Source organism: Salvia splendens, chromosome 12, assembly GCF_004379255.2.
Source record: "Salvia splendens isolate huo1 chromosome 12, SspV2, whole genome shotgun sequence".
NCBI classification, from domain to species: Eukaryota; Viridiplantae; Streptophyta; class Magnoliopsida; order Lamiales; family Lamiaceae; genus Salvia; species Salvia splendens.
This window is the reverse complement of record NC_056043.1, coordinates 1,056,529-1,079,054: the sequence shown is the minus strand read 5'-3', so window position 1 is coordinate 1,079,054 and position 22,526 is coordinate 1,056,529. Positions and strand designations below refer to the sequence as shown.

General features: G+C 39.2%; 2 protein-coding genes and 5 non-coding genes across 7 annotated transcripts; 1 reads left to right on the top strand and 6 right to left on the bottom strand.

Moving 5' to 3' along the window:
• Window positions 1-267: 267 nt before the first annotated feature.
• Window positions 268-4,337, top strand: LOC121758137 (probable disease resistance protein At1g58602). Its single transcript, XM_042153564.1, has 4 exons — window positions 268-406; window positions 1,325-2,087; window positions 2,159-3,941; window positions 4,070-4,337. Exons 2-3 carry the CDS (start codon window positions 1,334-1,336, stop codon window positions 3,931-3,933), a joined length of 2,529 nt encoding a protein of 842 aa, XP_042009498.1. The 5' UTR covers window positions 268-406; window positions 1,325-1,333; the 3' UTR covers window positions 3,934-3,941; window positions 4,070-4,337.
• A 14,202-nt stretch (window positions 4,338-18,539) lies between these two features.
• On the bottom strand, window positions 18,540-20,730 carry LOC121759099 (zinc finger CCCH domain-containing protein 40-like). The gene is made up of 8 exons (XM_042154599.1): window positions 20,698-20,730; window positions 20,319-20,472; window positions 19,823-20,021; window positions 19,620-19,716; window positions 19,371-19,525; window positions 19,207-19,278; window positions 18,986-19,137; window positions 18,540-18,827 (listed from the first exon to the last, which is right to left on the bottom strand). The coding sequence occupies exons 1-8, from the start codon at window positions 20,728-20,730 to the stop codon at window positions 18,811-18,813; spliced, it is 879 nt and encodes a 292-aa protein (XP_042010533.1). The 3' UTR covers window positions 18,540-18,810.
• A 925-nt stretch (window positions 20,731-21,655) lies between these two features.
• LOC121759805 lies at window positions 21,656-21,720 on the bottom strand. Its single transcript, XR_006041749.1, has one exon. It is a non-coding gene; the product is annotated as a small nucleolar RNA U49 (small nucleolar RNA).
• Window positions 21,721-21,854: 134 nt separating this feature from the next.
• Window positions 21,855-21,952, bottom strand: LOC121759792. The gene has a single exon (XR_006041737.1). It is a non-coding gene; the product is annotated as a small nucleolar RNA Z152/R70/R12 (small nucleolar RNA).
• Window positions 21,953-21,985: 33 nt separating this feature from the next.
• LOC121759791 lies at window positions 21,986-22,080 on the bottom strand. Its single transcript, XR_006041736.1, has one exon. It is a non-coding gene; the product is annotated as a small nucleolar RNA R11/Z151 (small nucleolar RNA).
• Window positions 22,081-22,132: 52 nt separating this feature from the next.
• LOC121759787 lies at window positions 22,133-22,220 on the bottom strand. The gene has a single exon (XR_006041732.1). It is a non-coding gene; the product is annotated as a small nucleolar RNA Z157/R69/R10 (small nucleolar RNA).
• A 72-nt stretch (window positions 22,221-22,292) lies between these two features.
• Window positions 22,293-22,380, bottom strand: LOC121759789. The gene has a single exon (XR_006041734.1). It is a non-coding gene; the product is annotated as a small nucleolar RNA Z157/R69/R10 (small nucleolar RNA).
• Window positions 22,381-22,526: the final 146 nt, after the last annotated feature.

Below are 22,526 nucleotides of genomic sequence, written 5' to 3'. Positions count from 1 at the left end.
GATTCAGAAAAGCACTAGTATTTTATAATAGTAGCTAGAAATTATTAATAGTTGCCTCTAATGCGCAAAAATTACTTTTAAATACTATATAAGTGCATCTACTTGCCTCCTCTGACATGGTCACACTACTTACCTAGTTGAAATTTTTTTTATTTTTATTGTTATTGTCAGGCAATGGTGGCATCATAAATTTGATTTAAATCAAATTATTTTTATATTATGCATTAGTTAGTCCCAATTGATCAACTTGCCAAAAGTTGACCATATTCAGTTTTAGGAATTTGTAGTTTCTCTTTCAGCTTTGGAAGATATCACAGTCTCTACCCTTCAAAATTTCAAATAAGAGACTGATTGCATCGAAAGATCCATTCGAGGGGCAAAGCTAAGAAGAAAAATTCACAAAAAGGTATTTTTTTTTCCTTCATTTGAATGTATAGTTTTACAATTCATCACATGATTTATATGTTGCTGTTTTTTTAGAAGTTTGAATTTGGGAGCTTTTGTTTTAGCTTAGAAATTGATTCAATCTTGAATCATTTCGTTAAATAGAGTGTTGTTAGATGCAATTAAGATGCAATCAACTCTATGTTCGTCATGTTAAGATTCGAAAGCTTTATTTTAATTACTAAAACTTGTTAGTGAAATCCGCCTTGATTAATTGTCCCAAATTAGGGATCGGCCCGAATTTTAAGGGAAAAAAACAGGAATTATTGTACCCCAAATTCATATGAAAATTCTTACTTCCACCCTCCCAGCCATTAAATTATGTATATTAAGAAAATGAAAATTAATCTTTGTAACCTTATTAATAATCATGATAGGGATATGATCAGTTCATAACTTTCTTAAATTGATAATTGGTATTTATGTCAACAAAATGTAACACATACATATGCCAACTACATTTAGTTGGCATACAAATGTCTTTGTGTTGACATCTATAATGTATGTTGTTGTAGGATATTGACATAGTTGAAAGTTATCAATTAAAGAAAGCGATCGACCTAACATGACCCTGACATGATATATGTATATATACAACTAACAACCAAATTCCTAATAGTACTCCATCCGGTATGTGTTTCAATATAGTTGAGACATTTCTAAATGGTGTTTGGTAAATTAAGTGGAGGGAACAATATAGATAACTGAATTGACAATATAGTAAGAGAGATTAAATGTGTTTTTTTGCCGAAAATGGAAATGACTCAATTATAATGGAACAACCAAAATGGAAATACGACTCAATTATAGTGGGGCAGAAGGAATATTACTTAAGAGCTAAACGCGCGCTGATCTCACTAAATGCCGTTATATATTCTAGGACATTAACATGGCGGAGGCCGCGATCTTGGGGATGATACAACACCTCGAGAGTTCGTATCCTGGACGGCGCGAGTTGGAATCCAGAACTAAAGAGCTAAGAGGGATGTTGGATTTCTTGAGTGACTTGAAAATGGAAGAGAGGAGAAGGCCAAAATATTTGATGGCTGACTTGCTCGAGTTGGCTCAAGATGTTGCGGATAGCAGGTACATTATTGGTTACTGGTTCGGTACATACCAAAATGAGATCAAGTTGACAAAAATGCGAATCATAAACTTCGGAGCAGAATGCAAAAATGAGAAGAAGAAGAAGACGAATAAGAAGAAGAAGAAGAAGAAGAAGAAGAACGAAGTTGTGGTGGGGTTGGAGAAAGACGTGCGCAAGTTGATTGACAAAGTATTGTTAAACGATTTGTGTACAGACGATACATGGATTATCAAAGGCATGACTGGTATCGGAAAGACAACTCTTGCGAGACAAGTGTACAACCATAAGGAGGTCGTGGGCTGGTTCGAGCACCGGGCGTGGGTGTCCATTACTAGTGACAAGAGTAACAAAGAGATACTTGTGGATCTGATACAACAGATGATGGTAGGCAGTGAAGAACTAATTGAAAGAGATTTTCTGTTGGAGGAAAAGGATAATCGAAGTCTACAAAAGATGCTTGGGCAACACCTCAAAGGAAAGCGATATTTAATGGTTTTCGACAACATGCCCAAAGGAAAGAACTTGAGATACATCTTGCGACATATAGATGATATAGGTATATATTTTATTGCTTATCTTACACTTGAGATACACCAGTGTTATATCTGTCTTAATTCTTCTTATCAGATAAAGACCATCAAGACTGTGGAAGTCGAAAGTTGTGGACAAGTCGTTTTTCTACAAATATAGACGATTGTATTCACAACATGAAAGCTTTGGGTTCTGATAAGAGCTGGCAATTGTTTTTGAAAACAATTGATAAATTTACAAGTGATGAGCACAAATTCACAAAGGAGTTGGAGAGGAAGGGCAGAGAGATGCTGAAAAAATGTGGGGGTTTGCCAATGGCTATAATAGATGTTGCAAGGCAGAAAGCAAAACAAAGACTTTCGGGGATTGAATGGGAACAACTTTTTGATTCAATTGATTTGAGTGAATCATTGGAAAAATTGGAACCGATGTATGATGAATTGGATGAAGATATTAAGGCATGTTTCTTGCATATGTCCTTTTTTAAGGAAAATGCAATAATGAGGGAAGAGAAGTTGGAACAAATTTGGGCTGCAAGTGGATTAGACGCCCTAACTACACTTGAAGACCGGTACATCGGAGAAGAAGGAACATGTTATGTTTTACTTACAGAATCCATTGTTAAAGCAGTGAATGAAACTCCACACCAACGTGAAGTAAAAAGGTGTCGAATGAATCCTCTACTGCACATGCTATCAATAAAAAAAGCGGAGGAGGAAATAGGCTTGGAGATCTGGAACAGCAATCAAAAGAGCCAACCCTCTCAGAATCCTCGTCATCGTGTTATTCATTGTGGCAGAGAGAAGTTTAATCATTCGACGAATCAAGACACCAAACAGCTTATTTCTCTCATCTTCCATGGAGGTGGTGGCTACTTAGAGGATGTTACCCCGTCTTATTGGGAGAGTTTTGAACTACTCAAAATACTCGACTTGGAAGATTTTGGGGTGAAGACTATGTCAGAATCTATCGGCACTTTGATTGAGTTAAGGTACTTGGGATTAAGAAACAATTACCTAACGAGGATCCCACGCTCGTTGGGGGATCTTGAAAACCTTGAGGTTCTTGATATAGATCTAAACTTTATGGTGGAGGTGCCGGATATCATAGGGGAAATGGGCAGCCTTCGTAATCTCCACATGTCTGATGTCATTTTCCAGCATCGTTTGGAAATAGACACACTAGAGAATCTCGAGACCCTAACCAACATCTCGATTTATGATTGGGCATACGAGGTCTCGGGCTTGGAGACATTGAATCATCTTGTAAAATTAGGCATTGAAGACGTTGATGAAAACCTGGATGTAGGAAAGCTCTTTGCGTCACTAGCAAAGTTGAGGAGCCTCCAACACCTTATCTTGAGAGGGTCTCGTTTCAGAAGCATGCCGTGTTTGGATGAGATTAGTGTTCTTTATTTACTTGAGAGACTTAGACTAGATGGACGCCTCGATAGGCTACCAAGTGCGAGTAATTTCCCTGGATGTATTCGTCACTTGATTTTGGCTAATACTTGTCTTGAAGAAGACCCCATGCCGGTACTAGAGAAGTTGAGTCGACTGAGACGCCTCAAACTGCGGAATGCATTCACCGGTCGAGAAATGGTGATCCGGGACAAGGGGTTTCCATGTCTCCGTTTCCTTATCATCAACGAGTTGTGGAATCTTAGAAACATTCAAGTTGGAAGGCATGCAATGCCGATTCTCGGCCAATTAGAAATCAATAACTGTCCACATCTTGAAACCGTTCCGGAAGAGATTGCGTCGATGACGGCTTTTGAGGAGTTTAAGATTGTAACAACCAAACACATTGCAGCAAAGATAAGAGCTTCGGGCTTACCATCCAATATTGTGGAGGTGGATATCGTTCCATAATTTCAAAGGTGATACATATATTCTGTTTTTCTTTATGTTCATGATTAACTAAGCCTTTTATTTATTCACTTATGAGAAAATGTTGCCACTTTTTATTTACTAGCTAATTTTGTTGCTCAACTTCTTTTTGGTTAAGGTTATGACTTAATGCAACCAAACAAGGGAAATAAGGCTCTAAAGGCATTTAAACTGGGCCGGCCCAAGTTTTGATCGTGCTTGGGTATGCTTGAATTCAGTTCGGGCCACCAAAGCCAAAGCCCATAGTGTTTGCACAAGTGAACTGCTTTTTCCTTTTTCTTATTAGTTTTTTAGTGATTGCTGAAATATCATAAAGTTTGGTTAATTATGCAATTTTTTAAAATAGTTGATTAGAGTCATGTTAAAATAAGTGGATAAGATTAATTATGTTGCAATATAATTATCATGATATTTTTTATATCAACATAGTGTATTACCAATATCAACACAATGACATGCGAATTTCAACACAAGTAACTGAAAATATAAATACAGTTTTATTGATATGTTACATGCATTATATTGAAAAAATTTGATGCATTTAATCATATAAGACTACTTATCAACATTTACAAATCACTGAAATACAAATTATCAGATTTTATCATCTGGACGTCATCTAAACATGTGCAATTGAGATTTTGTTAGAATCCTTATAAAATTATCTCTAATTTGATATACTCCCTCCGTCCCATTAAATATGAAACATTTGGTTTTCGACACGAGGTTTTGTGTATGGTTATTTGTGAGTTAAAACAAAAAATAAAATACAATATGATATGATTGATATTCACAAATAATTAAATGAGGGAAGGGTGAGTGCAGACTTTAAGGAATGATTAAAAGCTGTGACCAATTGTCATTAATTGACTTTCCTTCTGCAAATTAATATTTTCATTTATTTAAATTAGATTTTCTTATCTAACAAGTTAGATTATCCTTTTATACAAATCATATTTTCTTATTGTAAAAATTAGATTTCTTTTTATACAAATTTGATTTTTTTTTATTGTACAAATAGTATGATAGTGGATATGTAAATATATGTTCAAACTATAAAACACTAAAATAAAAAATTAAAGCTATCACTACATTTACAAAAGAGGTTTTTTTTTTTTGAAAAATCTCCATCACATTTTCACACACTCTAAAAACTAAAGAGAATGGGGAAATTTATGGTCATTTGCGTCTGCGTCTTGATCATTTTACTAGACATCATTGCAGTGTTTTTTGGGTGGAAAGCGCAAGAATCTCAAAACCAGGTGATCTTGCACTAAATCATTGTTCAAGGTCATAGAAAATTAAATAATTAAAAAAAAATTAATACTATTAACTATAGTAATCTTTTTTCTGATGGGGTTTAGGTGCAACCTATGAATTATGGATATGAGAAGCCATGCCAAGTTGCATATGATTTAGGATTATCAGCAGCAAGTCTTCTTGTAATAGCCCATGTTTTGGCTAATATTGTTGGTGTTTACAGTATTTGCACTATTATAGACACTGAGGAAAGGAAGAGGAATGCCATTGTATGCCTTGTTCTAACTTGGTAAGTAACTCTCTCTCTCTCTCATGATTTAGTGGTTAGGCATTATTTGTAAGTTAGAAGTTGGGAGATAGATGAAAGTACAGTAGGACGCTTCTCATCCCACCAATAGATCAAGGGTTCGAGTCACCACAAGAAAGAGATATAACAATTAGTAATTTTTATTGTTAAGAAAGTAGAGGTTGGGATGATTTTAGGACAAGTTTGACTTCGTGGGTGGGTGATAAATCCATAAGTTTCATCTTAAAATCAATTGGCGATAGATATACTCCTATTATAGTTTGAATTTCCTCTTTATACCAATATAGGGTAGTTATATTTCATTTTTATTTTATTAGTTTCAATATTGCATCTATCAAACCATATATCCTTTTGTTAATTTTCTTGACCTTAGTGAGTGGTTAGTCAAATGCATTTCATAGTTTTTTGAAATACAATAAAAAACATATGTACACATTATTCAAATCGAAGAAATATTACAAATATGCCATTTGATACGAACCCGAATATTTGACTCATTTGACGGTTCTTGAACCATTAGACGCTCTTACACATGTTTTCGTGCAGGATCTTCGCGGTTGGCGGAGCGTTGCTTCTCGTGCACGGAGTGCTATCGAACCGAAAATCGAGGGCCTCATGCGGCTCCTCATACCACCAGTATCTGAGTATGGGCAGTGGGCAATGCATAGGTCATGCCTCCTCTGCATTGATTTTGTTTGTGGTTCGGCCACATAATTATATTTAACTAATTGTGTTGTTCGATTTTCTTCTAGATCGATTAACGTTTTTTTAACTTTGTTCTTGGATTTGATTGAAATTCTTGGTTTTTTTTCTTTGTATGACTACTATTACTATTTAATGCCCTCTTTGTATAGATTTAATTATTAGCTACTCTAATCAAATCATGAATCTTACTTTGGCAATAATTAAGATTGAATATGACGGAATTTACTACGCCACAATTTTTTACTAAATAAAGTTTTATTTATCTACCAGTTTGCTATATCTTTTTCTCATTTTTTTTGTTTAAACACTCAAAAACTATATAAGTTTCAATTAAATCTAAAGTTAAGTACTTATAAATTTAATGATCACTAAATTCATAAATATTTAAAGCTTCGAACTAAAAGAAACCGATTATGCCGCTAACTGTTCCACTAATTTCATGACATGATTTTGTATATGTTGCTGATTTTTCTATTGAGAAGTTTGAATTTGAAATCCTTCATTTCAGAAATTGATTCAATCCAAATTATTTCATTGAATCGAGAGAAAAAGGTTTCCTATCCTCGAGAGTTAAAGACATTTATATTAGTGAAGAGATAACTACCCTTTTTGAAATGCTAATTTATGATTTTAATTTAACTAACATATATGATAAACAAAAGTAATGAATTCCTTATTTTAATAAATGATATCCGGACAGAACCCATTCGGTGAGGCGGCGGTGGCCGGTGGCCATTCTGTCGGTATTGTTTCCGACGAAGGTTGTCCACGCGCCTGCTGCGTCAATACGAGATTCCATCCTGTCCAGTAGGCAATCAAGTTTTGCAATAATAGGGTGCATCTGGTGCATGGGCTGATGTTGGTGGATTATGGTGTGAGAAGTGGAGTTGGTGGTAGCCATGGTTTCTGAAAATTTTGACGGATTTTATGAAGGGATAAAAGTGGTGGTGGAGTAAATTGTTTTTGATTGAGGAATGGAAATCTTCAAAGTGGTAGAAAAGGTTGAGAATGATCTGCGTTATAAGTGGACACACCACTTGACGGTAACTCGGGAGGGCTGAGAACACCATATAAGCACCCGTTGTTAAGGATAACGATCCTCAATTGTCCGAACTTCCCACACAATCAAGAAACGGAGACCGTAGCTGTCGAGCGCCCAAGAGCTTTGGGTTGGCGATCACTTCCGGCGAAGGGGGTTGCCGCGTCGGCAGCGATAGAGAGAGTTTCTTGTTGCACAATTAATTGGGCCAAAATAATATATTCATTGATTGATTAATATGAGAGACTCCACACATATATATAATATGCGAGGATACAATATGGAAAGATATGATAATCCCTAAAATATCTCAACAAATTAAACAACTAGTTGTTAAGGATAGCCTTCCTTAACGTCAGAATCAAGAAACACCCGTTGTTAAGGATTATCTTCCTCAACGTTCAAATTCCACACACAATCAAGAAACAGAGACCGTAATCGTCGAGCACCCGAGAGGTTTGGGTCGGCGAAGACTTCCGACGAAGGAGACGGCTGAGCGCGAGTCGTGACTCGTCGGCAGCCTTAGGGAAGGTTTCTTGATGCACAATCAATTGAGCCAAAATATTAATTTCATAGATTCAATATTATGGAAGACTCCACACATATTGTAAATATGTGTGGATACAAAAAAGATATGATAATCCCTAAAATATCTCAACAAATTAAACAACTAAAGACTCATAGCACTATACATATGTCATGCCTTATCTGCATTTGTTCATTTGCACTAATCAGTCTGGTGATGAATTACTAAGCCTTTTATTTATTCACTTTTGAGAAAATGTTAGGCACTTTTTATTTACTGGCTAATTTTGTTGCTTGATTCTCTTCTCGGTTAATATTTTGATAAAGTTGATATAAAAGTGTATCAATTTTTAGTAGTGGGTCATTTTGATTGGTACAATCTGAAAAGGTGGGTCAATTTCGATGGGATGGAGAAAATAAAATAAAATGTGAGATTGAATCATGGATAGTAAAGTAAAGGAAGGGTAGTACACACTTTGTATGTGTTGTTTCTTAAGTAATTAATGAGGCATAAAAGTAGCATAATTTAAAAAATGTGGTTGTGGATGATCTAAGTAGTTGAAAAGTTTTGACGAATTGTCATTAATTCACTTTCCTTCTGTAAATTAAAATTTTCATTTTATGCAAATTCGATTTTCTTAGTATTATACAAATTAGATCATCCTTTTATATAAATTATATTTTCTTTTATACTACAAATTAGATTACCTTTTATACAAATCGTATTGATAGTGCACTGATAAATATGTACAAACCCCAACCCCTACATTAAAGCTACCACTACATTGACAAGAAAATGTGGCGGTTTGCATTAAAGCTATAATTGATGTTGTAAGGCAGAAAGCAAGGCAATGACTTTTCGCGATTGAATGGGAAGAACTTTTGGATTCAATTGATCTGCCGGTTTCTTGTTTCTTGTCTTACATCGAATACCTGTGTTGTGATCTGCCGATTTTCTTGCATTAAAGCTATAAAAGAAGTTCACAATACCTGCCGGCAGAAACAGGGATGATGGAGTGCAAACCGGCAAAGAGCTCAGGCCATGTTTCTTGTATATGTCTTACATCGAATACCTGTGTTGTGAACTGTTCGATTATGTAATTTCATCGAGCACATCTGCTGTTCTACTCTATTGCGTGATTGACCAAACGTATCACCAACTGTTTGATGAAACGCCACATCACGTCTCTTTTCTTGACCTCTTTCTCTGCTTATCATCTGATCCTTATTAATTCCATTTTAAAAAACGATATTGATACGAATGCAGGCTGTGCGCGGGAGAATCGGGAAGTGTCAACCGAAAAAGAGAAAAAGGAGGGAGCAGTTCGTCCAACCGAGATAGAGGATTACGTGGGATGAGGTTGTTACGGAGCGTGAAGATCTCGGCAGACTGCACCTAAATTCTTGTTATTCAGTTCCTTAAATTTAGCTTTCTAATCGCCTATAAATGTAGAGAGTTCCCGGATGGATTGATCATCTTTGGAAGTTCGAGTATTTTGGGACGATTAAGTTCGTAGGCCTCCTGCGTGAGGAGTTTCATTTGTCTTGTTTCAATTCGTTCCTTTCCATTCAATAAAGCCGAGATACTAATTTCAGTTTGCATACTATTCTCTTTGGGAAATTTGATCAAACAGTTTGTGGTAGTTTATTTCTCTAAAGCAATTTTTCGAGCACGTCTTGTGCTTAGTCGGTTACCAGCCTTTACTCTAACAATTTTGGTGCGGTGAACGATGGCTAGTACACGTAGCGCGGAGGCCCGTTTGGGCGGGTTGGAGAAGGCTGCCGGGGAATTGGAGAAAGGTGTGGATTCGTTGAATGCTGCGGTCGGCGAACTGAACTCCCAGTTTCTCAAAACCGATGAACGGGTGACGGCGATTGGATCTCAGCTCGAGATGTTCATCGCGGAAGTACGGGCGGCTCTTCCGTCCGGAAAATCAAATAACAAAAATGGATCCAATGACATGGGTTCTTCTGACGACATGGAGTCCAATACGGCGGTTACGGGCGGCACGCCGCCAATGACCATGCCCACGTTTGACGGCTCTGACGCACTCGCGTGGCTTGCTCGGGCGGAGCAATATTTTCTGGTTTCCAACGTTCCACCGGAGGATCGCGTAAAGATTGCCATGGTGGCACTGGCAGGTCCGGCCCTGCCGTGGTTCCAATTATTGAAGAAGCGTCTCCCCACACTATCTTGGGATCGGTTTACTCAGGAGATGATGAAACGATTCGGGGACAATGGGGCTCAAGATGAATACGAAGCTTTTGCTACAGTTCGCCATGACGGCTCCCTTACTGAGTTCGTCGCGGCATTTGAGGCTCGCCTCGCGCAGATATCGGATCTCTCTGACCATCAATACTTGGGATTTTTTCTGGCTGCTCTCCGTCCGGAGGTCCGGCTGCAGATGAAAGCTGCCAAGATTTCAAGCTATTCGGATGCAGTTCAATTGGCGCTCAGCATCGACCAGCTATCAGGAACTCAATCTCCGGGTTCGGTTCCGCTGCCATCTTCTAATCCGGCGCCCCAGAGCTCGACGGCTCCAGTTCGTTCGTTCTCGAAAGGACATTCCCAATCCCCTTCATATTTATCATCGACGGGTTCCTCTCGGCCGCCCCCGCGCCGTTTTAGGAATATGTCGTCGGAGGATTACAAGAAGCATCTCGCGGCTGGTACTTGTTTCAAATGTGGTTTGAAATTTGGACCTACCCATCGGTGTCCCCCGAAGACGCTGAATGTTTTGGTCGGGGATGATGAGGAGCTGATGTCCGACGACATGCCAGCTAACGAGTCTGACGATCAGCACGAGGGTATTGAACTGCACCTCTCCGAGCTGTCATTTAACGGGCTAGATACGTCACACACTTTGAAGCTGTTTGGGACCATTGACACTCACCGGGTCAAGGTAATGGTCGATAGTGGCGCGAGCCACTGTTTTATCTCCGATCAGCTCGCTCATCTCCTTAACCTGGCGGTCAAGCCAACGTCCCCCTTCTCTGTCATGCTAGGTGATGGATCTAAGGTTCGGGCAGCAGGCATTTGCCATGCAATTCCCTTACACCTAGCTACCGAGGAGTTTCTACTGTCGTGCTATGTGTTTCCCCTACGGAATGTCGACCTCATTCTTGGAGTATCGTGGCTGGCCGCGTTGGGTGACGTTACAGCAAATTGGCACCATCTGACCATGAAATTTTCGGTCAATGGCCGCACCCTAACCCTTCAGGGGGACCCCACACTCACTCGTCGGGCCTGTTCCTCCCACGACATCAATTCCCTCGAAGACGGTGATTCTTGCTGGGTGTTGAGATCTCTGGAAGGCAGTGGAGAGTCATCTGCTTTCGGGCTCGGCAGCGCCTTATCCGCAACAGCCCAAGCTCAGATCCAAGGCATAGTCACCGCGTTTCCCACGGTCAGCCAGGCTGTATCCACACTACCTCCGAAGCGTCGGACGGACCATCGCATCCCTCTTCAGCCAGGATCCCAGCCAGTCTCGGTCCGCCCCTATCGGTATAATCATCTCCAGAAGGATGAAATGGAGGAACTTGTAGCTGAAATGTTAGCCTCGGGGGTCATTCAACCTAGCACGAGCCCCTATTCCAGTCCGGTGCTGCTCGTTCGCAAAAAGGACGGGTCTTGGCGTTTTTGCGTGGACTATCGCGAGCTTAACAAGCACACGGTGCCCGACAAGTACCCTATTCCGATTATTCAGGAGTTATTGGATGAATTACATGGGGCGAGATGGTTCAGTAAGCTTGACCTCAAGGCGGGCTATCACCAAATTCGTGTGGCTGCCTCCGACGTACACAAGACCGCTTTTCGGACGCATTCGGGCCACTATGAGTTCCTTGTAATGCCTTTCGGCCTCACCAACGCTCCCGCCACTTTCCAAGGGTTGATGAACGATATTTTTCGTCCATTTTTACGGAAGTTTGTGTTGGTTTTCTTCGACGATATACTCGTCTATAGCTCCTCGTGGTCGGCGCATTTGGATCATCTACGTCGAGTTTTTCACCTCTTGCAGGAACACTCACTTGTAGTCAACCCAAAAAAATGCTTACTGGGTCATGACAGTGTGGAGTACCTTGGCCACATAGTCTCTTTTGACGGCGTCCGTATGGATCCTTCCAAAGTTTCATCTGTATTGCGTTGGCCAACTCCGAAGTCCCTCAAGGGAGTTCGTGGATTTCTCGGCCTCACGGGCTACTACCGACGTTTCATTCGGGATTATGGCAAGATTGCAGCACCCCTGACATCCTTACTTAAGAAAGACGTCGGGGGCTCACCCAAGAAGCCGTGGGTCTGGCCGGCTGACGCGGAGAGGGCATTTTCCGCCTTGAAGACAGCCTTGACTTCCGCTCCCCTCCTTCGCATGCCCGACTTCTCCAAGGAGTTCGTCATTGAATGTGACGCATCTGGTCGGGGCCTCGGGGCGGTCTTAATGCAGGATCGACAGCCGGTGGCTTACTTTAGCAAGACTCTGTCCTCTCGTTGGCTCGCCAAGTCAGCCTACGAAAAAGAATTAATGGCCTTGGTCTTGGCCATTCACCATTGGCGACCATATTTGCTGGGTCGTCGTTTTGTTGTCCACACCGACCAACGCAGCTTGAAGCAACTCTTGGCACATCCACTGTCCACACCAGCTCAACAGAATTGGGCGGCCAAGCTGCTTGGTTATGAGTTCTCTATCTGCTACAAAGACGGGAAACTCAATCGCGCCGCCGACGCTTTGTCTCGACGTGATGAAGATTGCTTCGAGCTCGCGGCGTTATCACAACCGACCTGGCCAGCCTGGTCAGACATCCAGTCTACGCTCTCGGCTGATCCACTGCTGGCCAAAATCAAAGCCGAGTTGGAGGAGGGGCGGCCGGCGGCGGCCCATTACGAACTGATTCACGGAGTCTTGTTCTACAAAGGCCGGATTGTGGTGCCACCCCATTCGTCTTGGGTCCCTAAACTCATGGCCGAGTTTCACATCACGCCGAGCGGTGGCCACGCCGGAGCATACCGGACATACCGACGTCTGGCATCCAACGTATATTGGCCGGGAATGATGAAGCACGTCACAAATTTTGTGGCAGCATGCACAACGTGTCAAAAACATAAGGCGGACACGCAATCACCAGCCGGCCTCCTTGTACCCCTTCCTGTTCCGGAGCGTATTTGGGAGGACATTAGTATGGATTTTCTTTCCGGACTCCCCAAGGCCGGTGGCGTAGACTGCATATTCGTCGTGGTTGACCGATTGTCCAAATACGCCCATTTTCTAGCGCTCCGGCACCCGTTCTCCGCAAAGCAAGTCGCCGAGCTGTTCACCAAAGAGGTGGTGCTCAGCCTATCATCCGGAAACAGACGGCCAAACCGAAGTCCTAAATCGTTGCCTACAGACTTACCTGCGCTGTTTTTCGTCGGACCGGCCGAAGCAGTGGAATCGATGGTTGCCTTGGGCAGAGTATTGCTACAACACTAGTACGCACTCCGCGTCCGGCACGACCCCTTTCGAAGTCGTCTATGGTCGACCGCCGCCGACTCTCCACAGTTACTTACCCGGAGAAATCCGCTCGCAGGTCATCCTTGATACACTTCGCTTGAGAGATGACGCCCTGGCCCATTTGAAGCATCACTTGCTTCGCGCCCAACAGCGCATGGCCAACGCCGCTAACAAGCATCGGAGGGATGTCGATTATGAGGTTGGAGATTTGGTTTACTTAAAATTCAGACCGTATAGGCAGACCACTTTATTTGCATCAGCTAACCGAAAGCTAGCTCCTCGCTACTTTGGTCCTTTCCATGTGGAGTCACGTATTGGAAAGGCGGCATACCGTTTGCGGCTTCCCGTCGGCTGCCGCATACACCCGGTATTCCATGTTTCCCTTTTGAAGAAGGCCATTGGCTCGGCGGAGGCAGAGCAGGTGCTGCCGGATGGCTTGTTTGACGCTGATCCACCTTTCCTGCCTGAAAAGATTCTCAACCAACGAACCACATCGTCAGATGGGGCGGCTGTCGAGCAGGTTTTAGTGAAGTGGGATGGGCTGGGAGAAGACGAGGCCACGTGGATGGACGTAGCTGACTTGTGCGGACAGTTTCCTTTTTTCCGCCTTGCGGACAAGGCTGTTTTGGCGGATGGGGCAGTTGATACGAATGCAGGCTGTGCGCGGGAGAATCGGGAAGTGTCAACCGAAAAAGAGAAAAAGGAGGGAGCAGTTCGTCCAACCGAGATAGAGGATTACGTGGGATGAGGTTGTTACGGAGCGTGAAGATCTCGGCAGACTGCACCTAAATTCTTGTTATTCAGTTCCTTAAATTTAGCTTTCTAATCGCCTATAAATGTAGAGAGTTCCCGGATGGATTGATCATCTTTGGAAGTTCGAGTATTTTGGGACGATTAAGTTCGTAGGCCTCCTGCGTGAGGAGTTTCATTTGTCTTGTTTCAATTCGTTCCTTTCCATTCAATAAAGCCGAGATACTAATTTCAGTTTGCATACTATTCTCTTTGGGAAATTTGATCAAACAGTTTGTGGTAGTTTATTTCTCTAAAGCAATTTTTCGAGCACGTCTTGTGCTTAGTCGGTTACCAGCCTTTACTCTAACAGATATGTCATTATTTATTTTGTTGATTATATTCCATATATCATCACAACATGTGGTTGATACGAGAAACTAGCTAATCTCAGCCTAGCGATCTAGTATGCTGAGAGGTGCTCAACTGTTCGACGAAATGCTCGATAGAATATTAATAGCTTTTGAAATGGAATATTGAAAGGAAGGGATTTTTGCACGCGTGTCGTATGCGCGTGTTCCTTCCTACATGTCTCTCATGTGATTACCATCCTGATTCAATGTGCATACTTTATTTTGTTTTATAAATTTAGTTTGACTTAAATACATTTAAAAATATTATTGGTATTTTTAATTATATAAAATTCATTAAAATTAAAGTCCAGTTTGTTGTTTTGTTCGTTTATTTGAAATTATAGACAAAATGAATAAATCAAGTTCTAATTTTTATAAATTTTATAAAATTAAAAATATATCATATTTAATTTATTCCAAATATACTCCTATCATTATAGTATTTATTAAATCATTTCAAAGTTCACAGAAAAGCACAATATATTTACTCAGACTCAGTATATGGAGTAGTAAATATTAATACTAATTCATAGAAAAATTCGAAATCCCTTCTGTCTACTGTCAACCGCTTAAGCTTCAATTTTCCCAATTCAATTCAATTCCATTCAATTCATATCATACATTGTTTCTGCAAAAGTCCGATGGCTGAAAATTCCAAGGATGATTTTCTGCAGTTGATCAAATCGAGTTTGGGCTTTCTTCACCGACAAGATTTCGAATTTACTCCTACGCCTGGTTCGTTTTCAATTTCGTCGATTTTGATTTCATTTTTAATTTTTCTTTTCAACTCCACTCTATAGCTGCTTCTTATATACTATGAATGATTAAATTAGTAATTAGTTGTTGAGAATTGAGGTGTAAGAGTTTATAGGAGATAATTGCGCTGAGATTAGGTGTGACAGTGATCTTAAATTATGGCCGACAATTTGACTTTCAATTATATATATTGTGCTATCGAAATTAGTAAATTGATTTAGTACAATGGATTAATTTATAACAATAATAGCAGCTGGATGCATCGGTCAGAAACTATCTAATTTTTTTAATCTATTTTATCCTAATTAATTATGCAACTTGTTGATTTATGTTACTCCATCCACTTGCTTCCTTTCACATGGCTTATATTATTGTAATTGAATAAGCCAGCTAAACTATTTATCATATTTTATTAAGTGAACTACCTCAAAAGTCCCTAACGTTTTCATTTGTGACATTGCAGGCCCTAACAAAAAAAATATCGCCAGACAACCCTAATATTAAACATAATCACATATCTTTATTAATTAGTTAATTAGTGAATTGTCATATCTTTTCCATATATGTTTAGGATATTTAGCATTATAAATATGTGTCATTGTTATTCCTTTCAAGGAATGAATGAATGAATGAATATATGAATTTACTTCTCTTTCTATTTTATTTTATGCTCTTTGTTTAAGTTTGAGTTGTCGACGGGAGGCGGACTTCTCTTTTATCTTGTTTATTGTCTCCGGCATCGTGATAAGGGAAATACCCTTATATCATAGCTTGGATGATCAACTTAAGCGATGTTTCTTGTATATGTCCTTTTTTAAGGAAAATGCAATAATAAGGGGAGAAAAGTTGAGACATATTTGGGCTGCAAACGGATTGAACACAGAAAGATCTATACCATGCATGGGCAAGGAAGGCTTAGGCATGTTACGATCATGTATAGATGAATTACTTTGTGAATCCATTACTGAATTCGTGAACTACTCTGAATTCTTTAAGTATCGCATCAATCCTCTACTCTACGAGCTATCCATAAAAAAGCAGAGGAGGAAATCGGCTTTGAGATCCTAAGGAGCAATGGAAATTATCGGCACACTCAAAATCCTCGCCATCATGTTATCCATGGTGGCAGAGACAAGTTTAACCACTCCATGAATCAAGACAACAAACATCTTGTTTCTCTCATCTTTGGTCGATGCTAGTACGTCCTATTGGAAGAGTTTTGTACTACTCAGTATACTCGACATGGAAGATTTTGGGGTGAAGACTTTATCAGAAACTTTAGGCACATTGATTGGGTTACGGCATTTGGGATTGAGGAACAATTACATACGAGAGATCCCACACTCGTTTGGGGGCTTGGAAAAGCTTGAGGTTCTCGATATAGCTCTAAACTTTATGGTGGAGTTGCCGGATACCATCAATGAAATGAGTAGCCTTCGTCATCTCTACATGTCTGATGTGATTTACCGAAAGCCTTTGAAGGTAGATGTGCTACAGAATCTTGAGCGCCTAAGCTACATCTCGATTTATGATTGGACATATGGGGTCTCGCGCTTGGAGAAGATGACTAGTCTTTCTGTATTGGGTATTGAAGAAGTTGATGAAAACTCAGATGTCAACAAGCTCTTTGCATCAGTGGCTACGTTTAAGAGCTTGGAACGCCTTAAGTTGCGAGGATTTCGTTTTAAAAGCATGCCATGTTTGGACGAGATCCGGAAGTCGAGCTTGTTCCCTAATATACTAGAAGTGGATATTAGTCCATAACTCTATTTTGTAAGTTTATATATTTTAGTTCTCATTATAATAATTTCCTTGTAATTATTTGTTAACTGTTTTGTCTTATTTTCGAACTCATTTAGGATCAGATTTATTTAAATCTTCTCGGGTTTTCTTCTTGATTCTCTCCCGAGTCGTACGTGTCGAATCAAGCAGGGACTCTATAATAATAGAGTTTCTTATGTGTCAAAAAATATTGAGAAATAAAATAATTATTATCTCATTCACACTTCTTAAATCCTAGCACCTCAACCAGGGTTCGTCTTCTTCTCGATTGTTTTCGATCAATTGGTGCTCTTTCTCATCCCGGGATATCCCGTGCCTAACACCTTGTCACCGGCCTGCAGAATTTTATCTGATTTTTTTTGTCGAGTCTGAACAGTATAGGCTATTTTATTCCATTATCATCAAGAAATACTACAATATTAAGTTGGTTATGATCTCTTCTTAAAGCCAGGGTTTTCGAAAACCTTAGCTACAACGCCCCTGCTCTGACGCTGCCTCTGCCTCTGCCGATAAACTTTGTTATTTTCTTATACGTTCTATGATTTTATCAAACTGTTTTCTTTTTAGTCCGTCCCGTAGAGATAAAAACTTTATGTTTTTCTCTAACTAGATAAAACTCATTCTCCAATGTCGCTTTTTTTTTCTTTCTACCTCTCTTACTTGAACAATGTATTAAATCCATGCTCTTTCGAAAATTCCTATTTTTAAAAGATGGAGGAGTATAATCAATTATAGTTTGATTTAGTTACGGCTCATTGGCCGGAATCTAGTGCAGATATAAGAGTTTATTGTCTTCTGTATATCTCTTTGGCATTTCATCGAACAGCTGGGGCATTCTTGGAATGCAATATAATTATGTTACATGATGGATGGAGTTGACCATAAGTTTATTAATTGGAAACTGCATCTCAGTTCTGATAGGGGAAACACAATGACTTTAAATAAATTAATTTTTAGGCTTATACATCCTGATTGGTTTCTAATTATATTGTATTAATTTTAAAATAAAAATTAATTAATTAATTCAAAAAAATGCGGTTTACCCACGGCCAATAATCTCTCGTTGATTACATCATTACAGACGGATTTGTCGTCGGTAACTTTTTTCACTTTTGAGTTTTATTTTTCAGTTTAGCGACGGAATATAATATCGGTTACTTCTTTCCGTTATTTTTTAATTTTAATTTTAGCGACGGATTTCAGGTTTAAGGAAACATTCTAATTATCAACGAATTTTACGAGATAGTCTAATTTTGGTTCACGACGAGAATTAATTTCCGATGGGTTTTCCGTCTGTACCTTTATCGACAAAAAAAACAATAATTAAATTATTTAACGACACATGATTTACAGACATTGTTTTTCGTCGATACCTTGTTTACCAGCAGAAAAATGGGTATTACTGGCGGAATATTTCATCGGTAACGGTGCTGTTTTTGGTAATGAAATATAATAAAATGGATGAATGTAATCTTATTAATTATTGTATAAATGTATGCAGCCAAGATCACCTCACAAATAATAGTAACAAATTGAGCCAGCTAACCTATTTATTATTATTTTTTTATTTTTCCTATACGATTTTGTTGTTCAAATCACTCTGAAAGATCAAACTCTCTACCATTCAAATCACAGTCGGCGGCGAAGAAAAGGAAAAGAGTTGAATCGGAAAATCACTGCAGCTAGACATTATATTTCCAAAGATCATGAAATAATAAAAGGGTAAAATGAAAAAAACAACCAAACCTAAACACTGTACAAGATCTTACCAAATTTGGTATAATGCATAGAATGGAGATACATCAAACGATATCGACTTCAACAGTCTCCTTGTCTACTCCATAGACGTCCACATTCTCATCGTTGCCTTTGTACTGTAAATGACAACACGGACCATCAGCATCAGGAGCGGATAATCTTGCTGAATTGAGAGAAATAAATAAACTATCGAAACAAGTGTACTCTTTTAAAAATAGGGGATGGAACTTTGAGTCGATGCTAGTTTAAATACGCAAATAGTTTAAACAAATACCTTGAGGTGAAGTCTCCCGAACTTCCACACGTGAGGAAGAATTCAGTCGGCCCTCATCATCCCTCAAGGCTTTGATATTTGGATCATCTTCACTGCCTTCCCCGACATCTGAATCAAGGTGCTCAACCAAATTCTGAAGCTGAGCCTCTGATCTACAAAGACACAAACTAATTATTGACTGAGAAACTAAGGCAATAAAAACAACCAAGCAAAATGCATACCTCTTTAGTTCGTCCTGTAATCGCAAGTGACAGTTATGTGCTTCGATGAACTTCTTTACTTTTGTCTTAAACCTAGAGAAAAAGATAAATCCAAGAGTATTGTAAAACTGAAACATCAGACTACAATTGACAAGAACCTTCAGAAAGTCGCTTAGTAGCGATACCTATTCCCCTCTTTTTTCTCTTCAGAAAGTTGCATCTCAAGTTCATGAATTTCAAAAGTTAACGAACTCGCTTCCTTATCCTTGTCCTCTAGGTACATCTGCAGCCGTTGTTTGTCATCCTCCAGTCGCCTAATTTCAGCGTATGTTTCTCTCAGCTGTAGAGAAAACAAAAGAACAATGAAGATGCCAACACTGGGATGACCAGAAGACGATAGAAGTTCTAAATTGCAGGGCCACCATCTATCAGACCTGATCATCAATTTGCATTTTGGCTTTATCTTCGATTTGATCTATAGACCCATCACCACGGACATCCCAGCGTGTTCTCTTCCGCACATTTCTGTCACTGCAATAAAAACAAGTAAAAGGAGGCAAATACTAGACCATTGTCCCAGCCTAGTTTCATGCGCCTAAATATAAGATAAAAGCATAAAAAAGTTTACGGAACCGACATCCTTTTCTCAGGAGAGCTGTCTCCTGCAAAACAGAATAACAAAAATAAAAAAACAAACTCAACTGAAGACAACGGTAAGATGTGTCTCGCACCATGAGACGTTTGTCTTGCCTTACCATCTCGTCTATCTGGTGAGTTACACAATGGAGAACGGTTCCTGTGGATCCTTCTTCGCAATTCAACACTACCTCGATTTCCTGAAATATTGAGAAATGTCATAAAACAGCACCCAAGCCAGTAATTGATAGTAAGTTAAGCTTACCATTCCTCAGAACAAAATGAGTAACATAATAATGATAAGTTTTAGTTCCTTCAAGTATATATCAATGGTGCGGATTCTTCACATGCCTGTGTGGAATTAATAACTGCATTCTTCCAAGAAAGCTACAGATCCCTCCCGAGAATATATATATACAGTGCAAAATATGCATTCGGCCCTCGACATTCATTTCATATAGAGGTCAGATCAAGATAATATCACATTCTCCACAAACTGCAAATATTCCAAAGGCATCTTTCTGATCCCTCATACACAACAGCAGATTCAAGATGGACGAAGGTTTTCAATTCCAACTGAGATGACAAAACATCAAGACAAGCATCAGAAGTAGCATGAAAAACCTCAGCGCTATTATACCTAATTTCTTTCTACAGAAAAGAGGGAAAACTCAAGAAATAGCACACTAACTCAAATTAGCTAAAAACAACCTACAACACTAGCATAATAGATCAAATTTTACATCAAACAGAAAATTAAAGGTCGTGAAATTGAAAAAAAATAAGAAAAAGCAACAGAAATCAAAGTAAAACTCGCATATGAGAATACTATAATAAAGAATCAATCAATTAGAGATTAGAGTTAATGATAAATACCATTAAACGGGCGGCGGAGCTCGGCGGAGCCATGGGCGAATTTACAGGAGATGAAACGGCAGCAGCCCCTCTGGTAATGTGCACATAGCCTTGTCTTGTACGTATCCCTACCTACCATCGTTTTCCTCTTGAATTGAATTCCCTCCGCTAATTAAAGTAAACAATGACCGATGTTAAATCGCAGAAACCATAATTTGGCAAAACTGGGAGATGAAAATGAAATGGCGATGGCGATGGCGATTAACTGTAAATTCAAAACCGTTTTTCCCTGTTGTATTTAAGAGTAAAGAGAGGCAAATTAGTTTAATTATGAATTTTTTATATACAGTATAATTACCCTCATTGAAAGCTTTTGAAAAAAAAACCATTTTTTACAAATGAAGATTCTCATTCACATTTTATTAAAAAGTAGGAGTCATATTCTACAAATTTTTCAACCCACTTTCTATTACATTTTAATTATTAAGTCGATCGTTTTGCTTGTTATTTAAGTGCTAAGTGCAGAGAATGGCTAATTAGTTTAATCATTTTAGATTTATTTTTAAGAGTTAAACGCTATCGTTTGTTATATAATCGTTTTGGATTTCTATATGAATTTGAAATTTAGGAGAACTCAAAATCGTGTACCTAGTGCAAAGACAGGAAAATTAGTTTAATAATCATCGTAAATTAGTCTCGTTGAATTAAATTTCATTACTATTAAGTTATAATAATTAGTAGTGTTTGAAAGTTTAAACATGACATCGACGGTCATCGCTATTGCTACCGACGACCTGGCATCGAACCGAAGCCGGAGAAAATTAAAACAAAAACAGTGATAAAAATGCAATCTTTAAAACCTCAGAGTCCCGTTTCAAATCAACCACGCAGCGGCTGAGCCACCACCCCGGACCGAGCACCGATTGCGAAGCCACATAGGCACACAGTCGGTGGCGGTGGATGGAAGCAGCTAACGGCTCAAAACGCTGCGTTTTAAAGTGTCATACGGCACTTCCTATTCCTGGGATTTCTTCCTCATTGGTAACGATTTAAAATTAAGCTATTGATATCAATGTAGGAGGAGACAGGTAGTTTGGTGCCATGATAATAACTGAGATCAAAATTGAGACAGATAGTATTGGTAATGGACGCTAGAAATTGAAGATTTTGAAGAAATTTTTGCTCAGTGGAAGGAGAAGTCGTTAATTAAGAAGGCTCACGGATCGGAATCCACTGCCCCAAACACACAACTTGTGCTTCATCTCATCATCGCAAAAACTGAATAAAAAAGGAATTGATTTCGAAAAAAAGGCTTAAGTGTGTGTAACAATCAGATCATTGATTAGGATAAAATCATAACCTCACTGAAATCCGCTAAGATAATTATTTTTTCATCACAAGCCAAATTGAATGAGAAATTGAAATCTAAAACGACTGGATTGAAGGAAAAATTGAAGAGTGTGCTCAGACAGCCAAGGGTTGTTTCGTCAAATGCAAGATCAGAAACTCTAGTCCACGAAAAAATGCTTCATCACCACACACACAATTCGAGATTGAGTACCAAATAAAAGAGAAATATTCCACAAAATTGAAAGCCTAATTTTCCAGAAAATAATGAGTATGCTCAGACAGCCAAGGGTTGTTTCGTCAAATACAAGATCAGAAACTCTAGTCCACGAAAATTTGCTTCATCTCTGCATACAATTTCCAGAAAAATAAATTTCAAAAAACAGAAACAAATTTTGAAAAACAGAGATTTGAAGAGCTAAATCTGCAATTGGAGCTGGCTGAGGGCGGAGCGGCCAGTGAAGATGAGCGGTGGAGGAGAGCAGCTGGAGATATCTGAAGGG

Excerpts from the sequence above, each read along its gene's own strand:
- LOC121758137 (XM_042153564.1), top strand. The coding sequence starts at position 1,334 with ATGGCGGAGGCCGCGATCTTGGGGATGATACAACACCTCGAGAGTTCG. Across the intron at positions 2,088-2,158 it reads GCGACATATAGATGATATAG|ATAAAGACCATCAAGACTGT; the intron begins GTATATATTTTA and ends TCTTCTTATCAG.
- LOC121759099 (XM_042154599.1), bottom strand. The coding sequence starts at position 20,730 with ATGGCTCCGCCGAGCTCCGCCGCCCGTTTAATG. Across the intron at positions 20,022-20,318 it reads ATGCCTTTGGAATATTTGCA|GAAATCGAGGTAGTGTTGAA; the intron begins GTTTGTGGAGAA and ends TCAATATTTCAG. Across the intron at positions 19,279-19,370 it reads GAGAAAAAAGAGGGGAATAG|GTTTAAGACAAAAGTAAAGA; the intron begins GTATCGCTACTA and ends CTTTTTCTCTAG.